General features: G+C 40.6%; 1 protein-coding gene across 2 annotated transcripts in view; it reads right to left on the bottom strand.

The window, feature by feature from the left end:
• SMYD3 (SET and MYND domain containing 3) overlaps positions 1-18,965 on the bottom strand; it is a 709,727-nt gene that overhangs the window by 151,183 nt on the left and 539,579 nt on the right. The window contains exons 2-4 of one of the 2 annotated variants that reach the window (XM_043923816.1): positions 17,755-17,756; positions 9,722-9,789; positions 8,058-8,160 (exon numbers count right to left, since the gene is read on the bottom strand). In XM_043923816.1, the coding sequence (XP_043779751.1) occupies positions 8,058-8,160; positions 9,722-9,753 (135 nt within the window). In that variant the 5' untranslated portion in view covers positions 9,754-9,789; positions 17,755-17,756. The remainder of the gene's footprint in view (positions 1-8,057; positions 8,161-9,721; positions 9,790-17,754; positions 17,757-18,965) is intronic. The other variant, XM_043923815.1, reaches the window with a different exon arrangement.

Here is an 18,965-nt window from a genome sequence, read left to right as displayed (position 1 = left end):
CAATAGACATGAATTTGAGCAAACTCCAGGAGACAGTGAAGGATGGGGAAGCCTGGCATGCCGTCGGACACGACTTAGCGACTGAATAACAGCATGCCTTGCACCGGACAGTGAAAGACCACAGGTGAGAGGGCACACTTCAGGGACTTTCCAGGTTTCTCTCTAGCCCTAAGTTTTCACTTCGAGACGCAGGTATTTATGTAACATTAAGATATTTAAACATTTCTTAGATCTATCTACTGAAAGTCTAATTCAAAACATACAAAATGGAACTCCAGATTTCCCCAACCTTTCCCTCACAGCTGGAACATTCCCAGTCTCAGTTGACATTAATTCATCTTTTGTGTTATCCAGGTGGAGACCTTGGGGTCACCCCCAAGGTGGGGTCACCCCTGACTTCCCTTCCTTTCACTTTCCCCACTCAATCCACTAGGAAACTCTGTGGGCTCAACCATAGAAATAGATCCAAAACCAACCACGTTCTACCTTTTCCTCCTGTTCCATCCTGGTCTGAGCCATCATCCTCTCTTGCCTGTAAAATGCAAGTCTCATCAGCATCCCTGCTCCTCCCCTGAGTTGCCTGCACTCCATCCTCTAAACCAGAGTAATTCACTTAAAATGTCAGTTGGATCAGATCTTTCCTCTCTTCTAAATGCTCCAATGGCTCCTCCTTTAGCTTAGAGCAAAAGCCAAGTCCTTACAATGGATTCTCATAACACGACTCAAAGTGTGGTTCTGCAGCATGGGCTATTGGTCTATGTTGAAGTGAGTAAAGAAATGCAAAGCAAACATTTAGAAATTTTGACATCAATCTGGTAAGATAAATTTTATGTGGCTTGAATAATAAAACATTAGGCTCTTATTTTAAGTTCACTTTTCTAGTAATTCGTTTTCATTAAATCTTATAAAACTAGTAGCTGACAATGGATTAAGGAAAAAAATAATAATAAAGAAACTGGTCCTTCATCACAGGTGGTGGAAGCAGCAATGGCTTCATAAAAGGTCTGTTCCCATCTCCTCTCTCCTCCTGGCTGCTTCAGGCAGCCCAGCCTCATCGGGGTTTCACACACACACCCGCTTCAAGGCCTGTGCATGGGTGCTTCCTCTGCCCTTCCCCAAGATCTGCTATGGTGACCTCCCTCAGCTCCTTTGAGTTTCCATCAAAACTGACTTTCTCACTGAGATCTAACTTTACTACCCTATTGATCTGGCTACTCCAGGTCTTTAGTTGCAGCATGCAGGATCTTTAGTTGTGGCATGTGAGATCTAGTTCCCTGACCCAGGACCCCCTGCACCAGGAGCTCAGAGTCTCAGCCACTGGATCACAAGGGAAGTCCCCTCACAACCTTATTTAAAATAACAACTTGACTCCTACCTCACCCAAGTAGTCCTAATTTCCTCATCCTCCTCTAGTTTTCCTTTTTCTGTACCAGATCAGTTAGTGACATACTGAATAAATTACTTCTTTATTTGCTTTTATGTGTAGAAGTAATTAAGGGGGGGTTGCTGTGTAGTGGGGGAAGAAGTGGGTAGTAAAGAAGAGGAAGGAGGCAGGATTATCCACTGAGGGAGATGACAAACACTCCCTAGAGCAGAACACGCCATGTGGCTTTCTGAGACTTAAAAGAAAGCATCTCACATCTACAAAGCCTAATCTTTCTTGTCTGACAGCATGGTAGGGCAGGGGAGGCCATACTCTGACAGAAAACATAGCTTTGGGAGGCCTTGTTAAAGCGGTCAGTGGGGAAGAAGGTCAAGTCCACCCTGGCCATCACCAGGGTGACAGAGGCTACAGCCTCAGCTGGCTGGCTCTCTATAAAGCCTTCCCATGTGAGGTGGCTATAAATGCTGCTCCACATGCAGAAAACGAGAGTGTCTGTCCTTAAGGAATGTACACTGACATTACTGAACATCTACAATGTGCTGGGCACTCACCAGTGAAAACCAGCCCAGGTCTTAGATCCATTTGGGAACTGCACCCACATCTATTGATTCAGGCTGACACTCTTTTTACGGTAACGTGGCTCATGCCTCTGGTGGGGTGCTGGGTGGGGGAAGAGGTTGGGGAGTAGGAGTTGCATCATGTGGGGTCTTCCGTTGCAGCACACAGACCCTCTGTGTCGTGCTGGGGCCAGAGCGTGTGGCCTCAGTAGTTGTGGCACATGGGCTTAGTTGTCCATGGCATGTAGGATCTTTCCAGACCAGGGACTGAACCCATGTCCTCTGCACTGGCAGGCGGGTTCTTAGCCACTGGATCACCAGAAAAGTCCCTACAACTCTAGTTCTCCATCCAGCCCAATGACTCTTAGTCATCAGCCCCAAATATCAGCATTAACCAGTAGTAGTTATTGGGTGATTACAATGTGCCCAGAGTGAAACCAACAAATCCAGGGCCTGTCTCACCAGAGAAACATGCTTGACAAACCTGAGTTTATTACAAGGGCCAAAACTCATGAGTGATCATGCCAGCCACAGAATGGGCAGCAGGAGGCTAGTTATTTCATTTAATCCCAATAAAGAGACTCCTACGGCCTCCCTCAGTATCCTGTAACTGCCTGGAACCATTAACTGGACTGTGTAATGATCTTCCAGCTGCCTCCCTGCGGCCTTTAGCCTACAACACATCTTCTAAATTGCTTTAAGGGAGATCTTCCTAAAGCTCACATTTGATCACATCATTTGTCTACACAAGTTCTGACGGTTCCTCCCTGAATATAGGATGAGGGTACACAAGGCTTCCCAAGCTGATTTTCTGTCTGCCTTTCTAGCCTCAAACTCTCCCCCTGCACCCTTTGGTGGTTTAGTTGCTCAGTCATGTCTGACTCCTGCAATCCCATGGACTATAGCCCACCAGGTTCCTCTGTGCATGGAATTCCCTAGGCAAGAATACTGGAGTGGGTTGCCATTTCCTTCTCCAGAGGATCTTCCCAACCCAGGTTTAGAACCTGAGTCTTCTGCATTGCAGGTGGATTCTTTACCCTGCCCACTACCATCTTCCATAATTATGTATATCCAACATAATTATGTTGAAACAATGTACACCATGCAATGTGTATGGTGTTGACTTTCACCAGCCAATGAATGCCCTTTCACCCATTCTCAGCCTATTCAGAACTCTCTCCTCCTTCAGGTATGGCTCAAATATTACTCCTCCAACAAAGAATGCCCCATTCTTCTCCTTGGGCCTCTTTCATGCCAGTGATGTTTGCAAAATACACTATCAAAACTGAAGGTCTCAACAGCGAAAACATTTTTATCCATAATTTTTTTGGAAAAAAAAAATCCAAATTACTAACTAGTGATGACAGCTAAATCATTTTATCAACCAGAGCTAAAAACCTTTATCAAAGACTCACTGACTCACCAGTTTTAATGGAGAATCTGCTCACTCACTGTAGAGCTCATTTAGTGGGAACATATATCTGAAACTTTGCCATTGATCAGTGGATGTTTTAATGGCAAAGAACAAGATCACATTAAAATATTAATGCTACTGACCATAGCTTTGCCATTTTAGTGCACCTCTTATGGAAAATGCAGTATATCATTTCCAACATTAGAGTAATAGCATGAAAGATATTTGCTGGATATTGAATTTGTTGCTTACTTGAAATTTTCAAGGCAAAATGAATCCCTTTTACTTGAAGCCCATCTTCTCATTATGTATTTCTGAGTGGATAATAAGATCAAATTAAAATTATACTCTGTTTTCATTTCTCAAATTATACTGTCACAATTATAAATTTTTCTAATACTGGCTCTGAATTGAAAATAGACTTTGAAAAATCCTTCCTCTCTTAGAGTAGTATTGACATATATATACTGCCATGTATAAAATAGCTAGTGGGAAGCTCAGCTCAGCGATGACCTAGAGGGGTGGGATGGGGGTGGTTAAGAGGGAGGCTCAAGAGGGAGGGTGTAGATACACACACACACATACACATATATACGTATGGATGATTCACGTGTTGTACAGAAGAAACTAACACAAAATTGTAAAGCAATTCTGTGTGTGTGTGTGCTCATTCATGTTCGACTCTTCGTGACCCCATGGACTGTAGCCCACCAGGCTCCTCTGTCCATGGGATTTCGCAGGCAAGAATACTGGAGGGGGTTGCCATTTCCTTTTCTGTAAAGCAATTATACTTCGATAAAAATAAATAAAATCTTTTAAAAAGAAAAAGAAAAATCCTCCCTCTCTTTAAAATCAAACTTGAATGCTAATCATGTCTCTGCTCTTTGTCACAACCTTGTAGCCACTTTTCAAATTCTGCTAACTCTCAGTTCAGTTCAGTCAGTTTAGTCACTCGGTCGTGTCCGACTCTTTGTGACCTCATGGACTGCAGCACACCAGGCTTCCCTGTCCATCATCAACTCCTGGAGCTTGCTCAAACCCATGCCCATAGAGTCAGTGATGCCATCCAACCATCTCATCCTCTGTCATTCCCTTCTCCTCCTGCCTTCAATCTTTCCCAGCACCAGGGTCTTTTCCAGCGAGTCAGTTCTTCGCATCAGGTGGCCAAAGTATTGGAGCTTCAGCTTCAGCATCAGTCCTTCCAATGAATATTCAGGGTCAATTTCCTTTAGGATTGGCTGGTTGGATCTCCTTGCAGTCCAAGGAACTCTACAGAGTCTTCTCCAGCACCAAAGTTCAAAAGCATCAATTCTTCAGCACTCAGCTTTCTTTATAGTCCAACTCTCACATCCATACATGACTACTGGAAAAACCATAGCTTTGACCAGATGGACCTTTGTCAGCAAAGTAATGTCTCTGTTTTTTAATATGCTATCTAGGTTGGTCACAGCTCTTCTTCCACAGAGCAAGTATCTTTTAATTTCATGGCTGCAGTCATCATCTGCAGTGATTTTGGAACCCAGGAAAAAGTCTGTCACTGTTTCCACTGTTTCCCCATCTAATTGCCATGAAGTGATGGGACCAGATGCCATGATCTTAGTTTTTAGAATGTTGAATTTTAAGCCAACTTTCTTTCCCTTTCATCAAGAGGCCCCTCAGTTCTGCTTCACTTTCTGCCATAAGGGTGGTGTCATCTGCATATCTGAGGTTATTGATATTTCTCCTGGCAATATTGATTCCAGCTTGTGCTTCATCAAACCCAGCATTTCACATGATGTATTCTGCATATAAATTAAATAAGTAGGGTGACAGTATACAGTCTTGACATACTCCTTTCCCAATTTGGAACCAGTCCATTGTTCCATGTCCAGTTCTAACTGTTGCTTCTTGACCTGCATACAGATTTCTCAGGAGGCAGGTAAGGTGGTCTGGTATTCCCATCTCTTGAAGAATTTTCTACAGTTTGTTGTGATCCACATAGTCAAATGCTTTGCTGTAGTCAATAAAGCAGAAGTAGACGTTTCTCTGGAACTCTCTTGCTTTTTCCATGATCCAGTGGATACTAAAGGAGTCAGGTGCATGTGTATGAGCATGCATGCTCAGTCACTCAGTGGTGTCCAATTCTTTGACACTGTGGACTGTAGCCTACCAGGTACTCTGTCCATGGGATTCTCCAGACAAGAATACCGGAGTGGGTTGCCATTTTCTACTCTAGGGGATCTTTCCAACCCACAGATTAAACCCATGTCTGAAAGCCAAGGATCAAACCCTGCACTGGTGGGAGAATTCTTTACTACTGAGCCACTGGGGAAGGCCAAAGAAGACACAGTAAGACACAACTGCCCGTCCTCATGAAGCTCGTCGCTGAATGGAGAAGTCACTAAAAGAGCCAGAATAAATGCCAAAGAAATATTAATAACCACTCTAAGATCTCAGAGAAAAAAATCTTGTAATTTGAGAAATCAGGAAACGCTTTACAGAAGAGATGATATTTGAGGAGTAAATAACATTAAGACACGTAAGGAATGTTGGGAAGACAGAGCCACTGGGCAGAGAAAGTGTATAGTGGTAGGAAAACATTTATTTTCTGAACAAATTGGTATAAAAAGGACTTATGGGGACAATTCTCTCTGTTGAGAAGCCATTTGGATAAGGACCGTAGGGAAAAATATCTGAGTCTACTGGGCAGATGCTGAGCAGAACTACTCTGTGTCAGGCAAGAGGAAGGATTTGCTTGTTTCTCCAGAGATGGAAAGTGAAGGACATGAAATAAGCACTAAAAGATGGTGTTTTTCAACTAAATGAAAACTAACCAAGGAGAATAATTGGTAGCCAAGCCTAGAAAACAAGATATGAAGAAATTTCTTTGTTGTTTCTGAGAACTCCAACTGTTTCTCGTAGTTTTCCTGTTTGCTTGTCAAGTTACCTATTTTTTTTTTTTAATTTAATAAAACAACAACAACATTATCAAAAGGCAGCCATCGCTGAGCTCCCAAACTAATGTTGTTGAAAATGGATAGCAGCCCCCTTCTTCCCTGGCTTGAAGTCACATATGGTCCAAGGGAAAAAAAATCTAAATTCCACATATTGTTGACAGATATCCCCATGTACCTACTACACCGATCCTAAACACTGGAAATTCAATTAAGTGGCTGATAAGAGACAGCTTATTCAGTTGCAACTCAGTTTGGAGGCAGTCTTATCAAAGCCAAATCCCTGTCTACATAAAATATGGTACCTCTGAGTTTAGGTTTTATTGGCTGAGTGCTGCATAAATGCAATAAAAGCTTATGATAGTCTGTTTTCCTTGCAATAAATATCCACTTTAGCAAATTGGAAGGTAGAGGGAAACTGGGTTCTGAAAAGCATAAATATCTATAACCCAGAATTCAGGGTAGGAGCTGTGTAAACTCTGTCAGGCTCAGGTTCAGCAGTGCTGGAGTAGCCCATCCCCAGCTGTCTTGTGAGCTTTTGGACTTCTGAGAAGGGTCCTCATCAAAAGAGGCTGGCTGGGCAGCCTGCGGAACTGGAAAGGTCAAGGCCAGTTCAGCGCTGGAGGTCATACTTTCTGTCCTCTATTGCCTTCACATCTTTGCTTGGACAGTTACTCTGAGAAGCTGACGCTGATAGGTTTGTCAAGGCCCAATGACAACCTGAAAGAATAAAACCTGTTTGCTTTCTTAACACAAAGGTAAAAATGAATCACCCTTGAAATGCAATTAATGGCCTTGGGAGTAAGTAAACCCTTGAGATCTTTCACAAGCTTGGGCTGACCTCTCTGACTACAGAAGGATGACCACTTGCAGAGATGCAAGAGGCCGATGAACTGTCATATGCACAAAACACACACACTATCACACACACACACACACGTCTCTCCCACACACATATAGTAGGAACTTTCCATCATCCAGGTTAATGATGATTAAAAAAAAGTTAGCCTGGAAGCAATGATGGTTAAATTAGTCTCTGGGTAGAGGTTTTTTTTTTTTTTTTAAGTTAAATTTTTTATTGGAATACAGTTGCTTCCCTTGTGGCTCAAATAGTAAAGAATCTGCCTGCGATGTAGGAGGTCTAGGTTCAATCCCTGGGATGGGAGGATCCTCTGGAGGAGGGCATGGCAACCCACTGCAGTATTCTTGCCTGGAGAATCCCCATGGACAGAGGAGCCTGATGGGCTACAGGCCATGGGGTTGCAAAGAGTCAGACACGACTGAGCGACTAAGCACAGCACAGCACATGGTTGCTTTACAATGTCGTGTCAGATTCTTCTGGACAGCAAAATGAATCAGCTGTAGGCACATGTATGTATGTACACATGTACGTACATATGTATGTATGTAGGTATGTATGTACATAAGTATAGCTGATTCCTTTAGGAATTTCTTGCCATGCAGGTCCCCACAGTGCACCAATGGATGAATGGATAAAGGGGATTTGATATTTACATACAATGAATATTATTCAGCCATGTAAAGGAATGAAATGGGGTCATTTATAGAGACGTGGATTGACCGAGAGAATGTCATAGACTGAAGTGAGTCAGAAAGAGAAAAACAAATATCATATATTAACACATATATGAGGGTAGAGGTAATATATACATTTTCTTCAGCAGAAAGACAATGAAAAGCTGCCCCTCAGGCACAACTGGTTGTAATGGAAAAAGGAGGCCAGCCAGTGGGAAACATGGGTTCCTTACCTCCTCTCCCACTTCAACGTCTCGGACTGCACGCAGCAAGAGGTGGGGCCCGTTGAACACAATCGAACAGTTGGGGTCACAGCTGTGATTGAGCAAAGACATACTGGGGAAAAGAAAAAAAAGGAGAATACTGTGGCTCAGTAGACAGAAGCAAACATCTAAAATTAACAACTATAATGGCAAAAGATACTTTACTTTAGGGGCAGGGGGACAGGTAGGGTTGACAGTGTACCAGGAATTGAGTCCTCTGGGGGCACTAGCCTATTTCCCATGAAGTGAAAGGCTCCCTGGGTGAAAGCTCATTAGGGAAGTTTGTTAATAAACTTTAGGGGATGGGTATGGGGAGGTGGCTCTCTCATTAGGTACCAGCTACTAAGGTGACCCAACATGAAGATGAGGGAAAACAAACTGCTTTGCAAAGGAAAAATTTCTGAGGTAAAGGGATACCTTATTTACTTCTGAGGTAAATAGGAAGCAGCCAAAATACCCCTGAGTTTCCCACTCGGGATCACATTTGTTGAACTCCTTCAGCGGAACTGCCAACTTAAATAAGTAGGGTGACAGTATACAGTATACAGTCTTGACACATGCAACCATGTCACAGAATTATTAGAAGTACTTCCTCTTCAACAGAATGTTGAGATTATCTCACTACCAAGACCCTCATGCATTCCAGGCCATGGCAAGTCATTTCATTACCTTGGAGGAATACCTTTTTCTTTTGAGGAAGGGAATGTATTTAAGCTGCCACCACATTTGATAATAATGAGAAATAACTCTAAGTGTGCATTCACTATGTAGAAAGCCCCTTCTTAGCACACGAGCTTGTTGATCAAATTTCATCATCACAATAATCTTATGAGAGTCATTTATTGATCCCTACCATAGATCTGTGGTTTATAACACATGAGAAATAAGAAGCTGACTTCTCAGATTCACAGTTAATTATAAGAAAGACCCTCTTTGTATTTGGACACTAATAGCCTGAAAACAAAATGAAACTCAGAGTGCTTGTTGAAGGAGAATCTAGCAGCTCGGCGATACAGATCACCTTGGTGAGAGCTGGAGAGAGCTCTTCGGGAGACCAGAGCCTAAGAGGGTTCCACCTCATGGAGCATTGGGGTTCAGAGTAGACTGAGCCAAAAGACAAAATGGACCCAACTGGTGCATTATAGCAAGTCTGGTGTAGTAATCATATGATCAGCCCAGAAGGCTAGGGATTAAGATCAGGGCAGGGTGGTTTACTAGCACCCACAACCCCTAACTATTTTTTAAATGTTGGTGGGTTTTTTTCTTCTTTTTGGTCATGCCCTGCAGCATGTGGGATCCTAGTTCCCTGACCAGGGATCAAACCTACACCCTTTGTGCTGAAAGCATACAGCTTTAACCACTGGACCACAGGGCAGTCCTCAACACAATTCCCAACAAGAATTTAGGTCTGAGGTCTGCCTCTCCACTAATAGCATAGAATATAATGTGGGGTTATAAAACTGTTTTCTTTAAACTTCAAATTTTCCATTTTTCTTGTAATTTATCATTAAGTTTCAAGCTTGGCTCTTAAACCAGCTGCATGTAATAGCCTTTCTAACTACTTTTAAAAGGTTGGGGAGCTGGGTGGGAATTAAAGAGGCTCCTTCCAGTAAATGAAATAGGATCCATCCTACCTAGGATATAGGCCAACACCAACTTCCTGCATCTCTGCGTTACAGATGGTGAAAGAGTTGCAGATCACCTGTAAAAACAAGAGGGAAACAGTCAGGATTACCTGTCACCTAAGAAACTTCATAGGCAAAAGAACAAAAATTGTCAGAATAAAATGCAAGAGCCTTTTAGTAGTTGCTTTGGAAAGACTCAAGCCAAACATGGATACTCTTCCATTTGTAAAATAACATGTCTGGGACATAATTTCCTTAAGTTTGAGAACTGATGACATATGGATAATCTTTAAAAACAATATTTTTTTTGTCAATATCATGGTGACACAATAAAAAGGTCATGATACGATGCATGAAAATCTAAATAGTATGCAGCGTATAAAGAAGGCTGAGCACTGAAGAACTGATGCTTTTGAATTGTGGTGCTGGAGAAGACTCTTGAGAGGCCTATGGACAGCAAGGAGATCAAGCCAGTCAATCCTAAAGGAAATCAACCCTAAATAGTCATTGGAAGGACTGATGCTGAAGCTGAAGCTCTGGTACTTTGGCCACCTGACTCAAAGAGCTGGCTCACTGAAAAAGACCCTGATGCTGGGAAAGAATGAGGGCAGGAGGAGAAGGGGTGACAGAGGATAAGATGGTTGGACGGCATCACCAATTTATTGGACCCAAGTTTGAGGAAACTCTGGAAGATAGTGAAAGACAGGGAAGCCTGGTGTGCTGCAGCCCATGGGGTCACAAAGAGCTGGACATGACTGAGTGACTGAACAACAATGTAGTGTGTGATCCTGTTCTTTAAATATACACACAGACACACACATACACAGACACACACACACATATATATATGTAATTTGTACACATTAAAAAAAGAATTTAGGGTGGTTAAATGCAGAAATATCAACAACATCAAATATCAACATAAAACACCACCACCACCACCACAACAAAACCCTCAGGCTTAAACTAGCACAATCTAATCCTCTCCATCAAGTATTCAAAATTCAGAATACAAATAATCTATTTATTGAGGACCAGAGTCTCACCATGTTAGATTTTTCATGCAAACAAACTGCCTATAGTTTCCAAATGCCACTGTGTATCTGGGGAATAACAGCAACTTGTCTTTTATTCCTACAAAGGGTGAAGTACATCCTGAGTAAGTCTACGATCCAAGCCGATGACCAACCATGTGAGCACAGGGAGTAATTCAATCAGGCTATGTAAGGCACGTGACTTAGCACTTGAACCCCACATTGAGCGTACAGCACGGTCCTATATCCTATAAGGCGATGGGGCAAAAGAAAAGATGCAGTCACTGCACTTGGGGAACTTAAAACCTATGGAAGGGCATACACAACCACAGAAAGAGCAGGGGACTTAAAAATCTAGGGCCTGGCCATAAATCCTGCCTCAGTTAGGTATTAGGGATAGAACAAGAAAGAAAAAAATAAACATTCCTGCCTTCATGGAGCTTAAGTACTAGCAGGGAAGACATAAATATTTGATAGAAAAATGACACATGTGGATAAATGCTGAGAAAGAAAGAAAGTAAAAGGGCAGAAAAAGGTGTTCGGGAAAGTTCTTTAGGACAATTAAGCAGAAATCTGAAAGAACTCTGTAAATGAACATGTATGTATCTAGGTGATGGTGGTTCATGTCAAAGCAAGTTCAAAGGCCCTGAGGTGGGAATGCTCTTGGGTACAAAAAAACAGCGAGGCTGATATGGCCAAAGCAGAGGAGGTAAGAAGAAGAGGGGTGAGATGTGAGATCCGAGAGGTAGTTAGATCATATAGGGACTTACAGCCATGCCTGGATTTTACTGTAAATGAGACAGAAAGCCACTGTGTTTATTCTGACCAAGGAGTGACTGGATCTGATTTCTGTTTTGAAAGGATCACCCTGGCTGTTCTGTAGTGAATGGCTATAGAAACTCACAACTGGAAGTAGGGGAAATAGTTAGGAGACCACGCCAATAGCCCAGGCAAGAGATGATGGTGGCATGGAGGTCGGTAGCTGTAGAAATGGGGATTGCTTATGGAGATGAAAAGAGCCAAGGATAATGTTCAAGTATGGGGCCTGAACAAGACTGCCATCGCCATATCTGTGAAGAAGACTGTGAAAGGAGCCAGGTTTGGTTACTAGAGTTGGGAGGAGTTCCGGTGGCTTTGTTTTAGTGATGCTAAACTGTAAGTGACCTATTAGACATCAAGCCAAGACTAAGAATGAGCAATTGGAGTTCAGGGGAACAGTTAGGGCTGGACATAGACACTCAGGACAAAACAGAACAAAACCCATCAAGAAGAAGACAGAAAAGGCCACTACAGACTTGAGATGAACCAGCAACTATAAATGGATCTGGTTTGTTGTTTTAAAGTTTCTCAAAGGAAAAAGCAGCGATAGGAATTTCTCTAAATCAGCTTTACATGAAAGAACATAAAGTATGAAAAAGCATTCAGTTCTTTTAGTCTCTTTCACTGTTCCAAAGAGCTCTTAGATGAAATCTAGTGCAACCTATCATGATTTGGCATTTTTCCTCTAAAAGTCTGATAAAACTGCAGTTTTAAGTCAGGAAATAAATTGGTGTACATATACATACTTTAGACACACACTCATTAAATTGCTTTAAGGGCATCTGTTTCATATTAAGCTGCAACAGTGTACTGCCTATACATATTTATGCATAAAATGGATGTTAAAAATATAGGACAAAAGATCCTGTGCTTTGTTTTTGAAACTTCATAAATATTTTTAAATGGGTATGAATCTTTTAAGGGAAATATAAATTAGAACATCTATTTTAAATGTGTAATCAGGACTTTACCTGAAACAATTCAATGAAAAGCCAGGTCAAACAAATCTAATTTACTAACTTTTGAATCAAACCAAACTTAAAAATTTTTTCTGAACCATAAAGAAACTGAAAGGTTTTTTCCAAAATAGGCATTCTGATGAAATTTTTAACAAGGACAAGCTAACAAGGGGAAATATCAACTTGGCTCTCTCTTACTTCAGGAAACTCTTATTGATCCCAAGACTTAGCTGACTTTTACTTATCTCTTTAGCAGCATTTATCGCACTGAATCATTTATCCATTTACTTGACACAACTAGATCATAAAATACTCAGAGGGCAGTGATAGAGTTTCATTCACCACTGTATCTCCCTGCCTAGCACAGTGCCTGGCAAATGGAAGACACTAAAAAACATTTTTTTCCAATAGATGGTTGCTTGGGTGTAGACCTCAGCAAGCTGAGAGAGTCATTATCCAAATAGGGTATGAGAAGATGCCAGAAACAAATCAAAGGTATCCTGTGGTGTGGAGAAGGGGAGATGGATATAGTTGTATACCATGAAAAAGAATAAGTAGAAGTTAACCTTCCATCTCTCTTGTCCTTAGGCATCCAACTTTTATATTTTCTGCTCATATTTCTTTGTCCATTCTTTCTGTGTATTCCAGCTCACCTTTGTCTCATCCTCTTTTCTTTCAGTTCAGTGAAGGGGAAGGCGGTAGTATTCATCAGAGGAGCATTAAGGACTTGTTTAATTCTCTGCTTAAAATGCCAGAGGTCCAATACACTGAGCAAAAAATATGTATTTGGAAAATGAATGAACCAGTGAATAGATAGGTGATGGTCCTTCTCTTTTCCTTTCACTTCTCTTCCATCTTTTCTTTTTATTCTTTATTTTCTTCCCTTCTTTTCCTATTTTCACTATTATCAATCTGTCACCATCTATCATTCTGTCCCACTCCACAATATAAGTAGGACTGTTTTAAAGTTTTATTTAACAAATTCTTAACAAGTCCCTCATTTGTATTCTGAGAGGTGTTATGTGCTAGTGTTACTGAGTTAGCAAATAAAAGTTTAACTTTTTGCATACATCTACTTTTATTAAAAAATATTGGTTCCATTCAGTAATATGTGATTTAAGAAAGGTGTTACAGGAATTTTTTTGACATATATAACTGATAGCAATGGTGGATATGAGTTAGCCCTCAGGTTTTATCTTTTTTGCACGAAATAATAGGTAGATATTATTTCCATATGTGCACTACTAAAATTTGAAAAGAATTCCTCTTTATACCTAGAGATAAAAGAATGTATATGGAGCCAAAAATAAAAGTTTAAACATTTTCCAAAATATTATCTCTATATAAAACATTTTCTTAGGAAATTAAACAGGTTAAACAATTAAGGAATGAATATTTCACACAATAGAAAAGCCTGTTAATAGGATTATTTCTAAAGCAATTAGGTTAAAAAAATATTTTTTAAAAACTAAGCTTGACTGTTACTATAAGAATATTTCCCATGACATGAAACTAAAACATACATTTAAAGTATTTCATAATTATTGAATGTAACATTATGTGTACTCTTTATAATTTATAATTTTTCTTTTGAAATAACTGAAAGTCTTTATAAGATAAATTGTAGCTTTTCCAGATGGTAAAAACTTAGTGAATCAGTAGAAGTAGCCATGGAATATCTCTATTTTGTAAAAACAACAACAAAAACTTAAGTGAACTTTAAAATATTCTATAAACCAAATTCTTAAGTCATCTTGTTCATGTTCTAGGTCCAGAACCTGACATTTTTGTTTTGAGTTTAACAACTCCTCTGCAGCAATCAATACCACTTATTTAAATTTCAAATCTTTTGGTCAAATTTTCTGAACTAGAAGCCTTCTATTATAGTGCCAGACAAATGAAGATGTTTGAGACACAAGGGAAAATCACCAGCATAATGGCCTTTAATGACAACGCTGAACAGCCGTAAGAGAGCTTACCACGATTCAGAACAGAGTAATTCTACACCCTAACAGGAGAAGCCATCCACTTCCCAGCCGCCCCCACCCAGCCCAATTACTGATTTTTACAAAGAATTGAGTCTTGTGTGCAAGTAGCTTTAGCTGGTTTCTAGCCTACTTCAAAGACTGCTTTCAATTTCAAAATATATAAATTTTAAAACACATTTAAACATAAGGGAACTCAGTTTCTGAACTGAATATAAAGTGGTTTCCTCAAAGACCATCTGCATCTCCTTAAAAATTTCTCTATTTGAAGCATAAATAGAATGCTCACGACACAGGACTTTTGACATGTAGAGTTTATTAATTAGAGGAAGGGAAGGTACCTTTTCAAAAGGAAGCTTACTACACTTAGTTTTATTAAGCTCTGTGGACAGAAGGAAAGAAGAGTAGGCAAATATGAAAAAGCAGGGGTTTTCATTCAAAACAACAGCCCTCCCCACTACTCCTTGAACTAACAATTCTCTAACTTCACAAGCAAGATCAGTATTTTAGTCAGGGAATATTATTCTCTTTCCATAGAATATGATCTTTTATTGAATAGGGAATTCTTTCCAAACATTCTCACAAACCTTAAGAGATTAAAATCTTTATTTCTTGCTCCCTCCTATCTGCATGGCAAATATTTACCCCTCTTTCATGACTCAAAGCAGGCCTTTCCTAATATCTCACTTTCTCCTTTGGTCACTCATTTACAGTCTTTTCCTAGCCTTGAAGATGAAGGTTCTGCAGTCTCCAGCCCAGAAGAACAATGGGAGGAGACCAGGCTGAGGAAGTTTTCTTCAAAGACAAAATCATAAATTCCAGGATCCACAAGTGTTCCCCAGGCTTACAACAGCAAGGATGGTTGTGACATCTGTTTCAATTAGAATTTGTAACAATTGATATGTAGGACAAGTGCTGCAATATATTTTCCCTTTATCAGGAAATAGCTGGTGAGCCTCCATGTTGTATTGTGAGTGGGCTTAAGGAGGTGAGGGCAAACCAATCTGCTTGAGATCCCATCACTGAGCCACATCTCTGCTGCACTGCAAGCCTCATGGAGGTCTGGCATTATAACGTTTACTGATGTGCTATTTCATTTGCAAACCTAATGGACCACTGGTTAAAAACAGCAAGCAAGGACTGCAAGGAGGAACACAAAAATAATAATTCTACAAATTAACTATATAAATAATGCTATAAATCTGATTCAAGATGTTCCATATAATGACTTCAATCGGTTGAAATTCTTACATAGCACCTCCAGACATTTCTAGCGTTTAGAAAACGTTAGACAGAGAATGTATAATGAGTCCATAATCTTATTTTTAGCAGGTGACATGAACTCTATTAAAGTCTTGCGCATACTGCGCTAAGCTGCTTCAGTCATGCCCAACTCTGTCCGCTTGCAGTGTGTTATCTGTCACCTAAAACCTTCTCTCTTGCCTCATCACTTAGAACATGAAAATTGTGAAATCTAATCCAACTGGATTCTGAAAAGTAAATGACAGTAATGGCAAACATCAGGTCACGAAATCACGATACTGTCTTAAGGCCAAACCAAAAATACTCATTTAAAAATCTATATGTTGACACCTATGGCCAATTAATCCACAACAAAGGAGGCAAGATTACACAAAGTTGGAAAGATAGTCTCTTCAACAAAGGGCGCTGGGAAAACTGGATGGCTACATGTAAAAAAAAATGAAATTAAATCATTCCTTAATGCCATACACAAAAATAAGCTCAAAATGGATTAAATGCCTAAATGTTAGACTGGACACTATAAAACTCTTACAAAAGAACATAGGCAGAACACTCTCTGACATAAATAGCAGCAATTATCTTTTTCAATCTGTCTCCTAGAATCATGGAAATAAAAACAAAAAATAAACAAATAGGACCTAATTAAACTCAAAAGTTCTTGCATAGCAAAGGAAACAAGTAAACAAAACGAAAAGACAACCCACAGATTGGGAGAAATTATTTGCAAATGATGTGACCGACAAGGGTTTAGATTCCAAAATTTATAAAAGGCTCATGAGGCTTAATTTCATCAAAACAAACAACCCATCCAAAAAGTGGGCAGAATCTAAAGAGACATTTCTCCAAAGAAGACACGCAGATGGCCAAGAGGCACATGAAAACATGTTCAACATCACTAGTTATTAGAAAAATGCAAATCAAAACTAAACTGAGATATCCCTCAGCTCAGTCGCTCAGTCATGTCCGACTCTTTGCGACTCCATGGATTGTAGCACTCCAGGCATCCATGTCCATCACCAACTTCTGGAGCTTCCTAAAACTCACGGCCATTGAGTCGGTGATGCCATCCAACCATCTCATCCTCTGTTGCCCCCATCTCCTCCTGCCTTCAATCTTTCTAAGCATCAGGGTCTTTTCCAATGAGTCAGTTCTTCCCATCAGGTGGCCAGAGGATTGGAGTTTCAGCTTCAGCACCAGTCCTTCCAATGAACATCCAGGACTAATTTCCTTTAGGACTGACTGGTTGGATCTCCTTACAGTCCAAGGGACTCTCAAGAGTCTTCTCCAATACCACAGTTCAAAAGCATCAGTTCTTCGGCGCTCAGCTTTCTTTATAGTCCAACTCTCACATCCATACATAACTACTGGAAAAACCATAGCTTTGACTAGACAGACCTTAGTTGGCAAAGTAATGTCTCCGTTTTTTAATATGCTGTCTAGGTTGGTCATAGCTTTTCTTCCAAGGAGCAAGTGTCTTTTAATTTCATGGCTGCAGTCACCATCTGCAGTGATTTTGGAGCCCCAAAAAATAAAGTCTGTCACTGTTTCCAATGTTTCCCCATCTAACTTTCATGAAGTGATGGGACCAGATGCCATGATCTTAGTTTTCTGAATGTTGAGTTTTAAGCCAACTTTTTCACTCTCCTCTTTGACTTTCATCAAGAGGCTCTCTAGTTCTTCTTCGCTTTCTGCCATAAGGGTGGTGTCATCTGCATATGTGAGGTTATTGATATTTCTCCCAGCAATCTTGATTCCTGCCTGTGCTTCATCCAGCCCGGCATTTGGAATGGATATCCCTTACACCAGTCAAAATGATCATCATAAAGAAATCCACAATCAATAAATGCTGGAAAAGGCATAGAGAGAAGAGAACCCTTCTACATTGTTGGTGGGAATATAAATTGGTACAGCCACTATGGAGAACAGTATGGTGGTTCCTTAAAAAACTAAAACAAAACTACCATATGACCCTGCAATCCCACTTCTGGGGATATACTCAGAAAATCATACTTTGAAAAGATACATGCACTCCAGGTTTCATTGCAGCACTATTTACAACAGCCAAGACATGGAAGCGACCTAATGCCCATTGACAGAGGGCTGGATAAAGAAGATGTGGGGTGTGTGTGTGTGTGTGTGTGTACAGAGAGAGAGAGAGGAGAGAGAGAGAGAGGGCTGGATAAAGAAGATGTGGGTGTGTGTGTGTGTGTGTGTGTGTGTGTGTGTACAGAGAGAGAGAGAGGAGAGAGAGAGAGAGGGCTGGATAAAGAAGATGTGGGGTGTATGTGTGTGTGTGTGTGTGTGTGTGTGTGTACAGAGAGAGAGAGAGGAGAGAGAGAGAGAGAGAGCTCAGTTGGTAAAGAATCTGCCTATAATGCAGGAGACCCCTGCAATGCAGGTTCGATTCCTGGGTTGGGAAGATCTGCTGGAGAAGGGATAGGCTACCCACTCCAGTATTCTTGGGCTTCCCTTGTGGCTCAGCTGGTAAAGAATCTGTCTGCAATGTGGGAGACCTGGGTTTGATCCCTGGGTTGGGAAGATTCCCTGAAGAAGGGAAAGGCAATCCACTCCAGTATTCTTTGCCTGGAGAATTCCCTGGACTGTATAGTCCATGGGGTTGCAAACAGTCAGGGACAACTGAGTGACTTTCACTTTCAGCCATTAAAAAGAATGACATAATGTTGTAGCAACATGGATGAACCTAGAGATTGTTATACTGAGTAAAGTAAGACAGAGAAGAAATATGTTATGACATCCCTTATATGGGGAACCTAAAAAGAAAGGATACAAATTAATTTATTTACAAAACAGAAACAAATTCACAGACTTAGAGAAGGAACTTATGGTTGCTAAGGGGAAAGATGGCGAGAATGGGTAGTGAGGCTGTTTGGGATCGACACGTACACGGTGCTCTATTTAAAACGGATAACAAGCAAGGACCTCTAGTACCGCACAGGTACTAGAACTCTGCTCAATGTTATGTGTCAGCCTGGATGGGAGGGGAGTCCAGGAGATAATGGATACATGTATATGTATGACTGGAACTATCACAACATTGTTAATACCTCAATATAAAATAAAGAGCATTAAAAAAAACCTATGTGTTGATAAATAATGCTGTTTTGGGTACAAAACTAACTTAAAGCACATTAAACCATGTATACCACTTGTTCAATGGAAAAATTTAAAAACT

Source organism: Cervus elaphus, chromosome 14, assembly GCF_910594005.1.
Source record: "Cervus elaphus chromosome 14, mCerEla1.1, whole genome shotgun sequence".
In the NCBI taxonomy this organism is placed as follows: Eukaryota; Metazoa; Chordata; class Mammalia; order Artiodactyla; family Cervidae; genus Cervus; species Cervus elaphus.
Note: the sequence above shows the minus strand (reverse complement) of the source record. Positions and strands in the feature narration are given on the sequence as shown.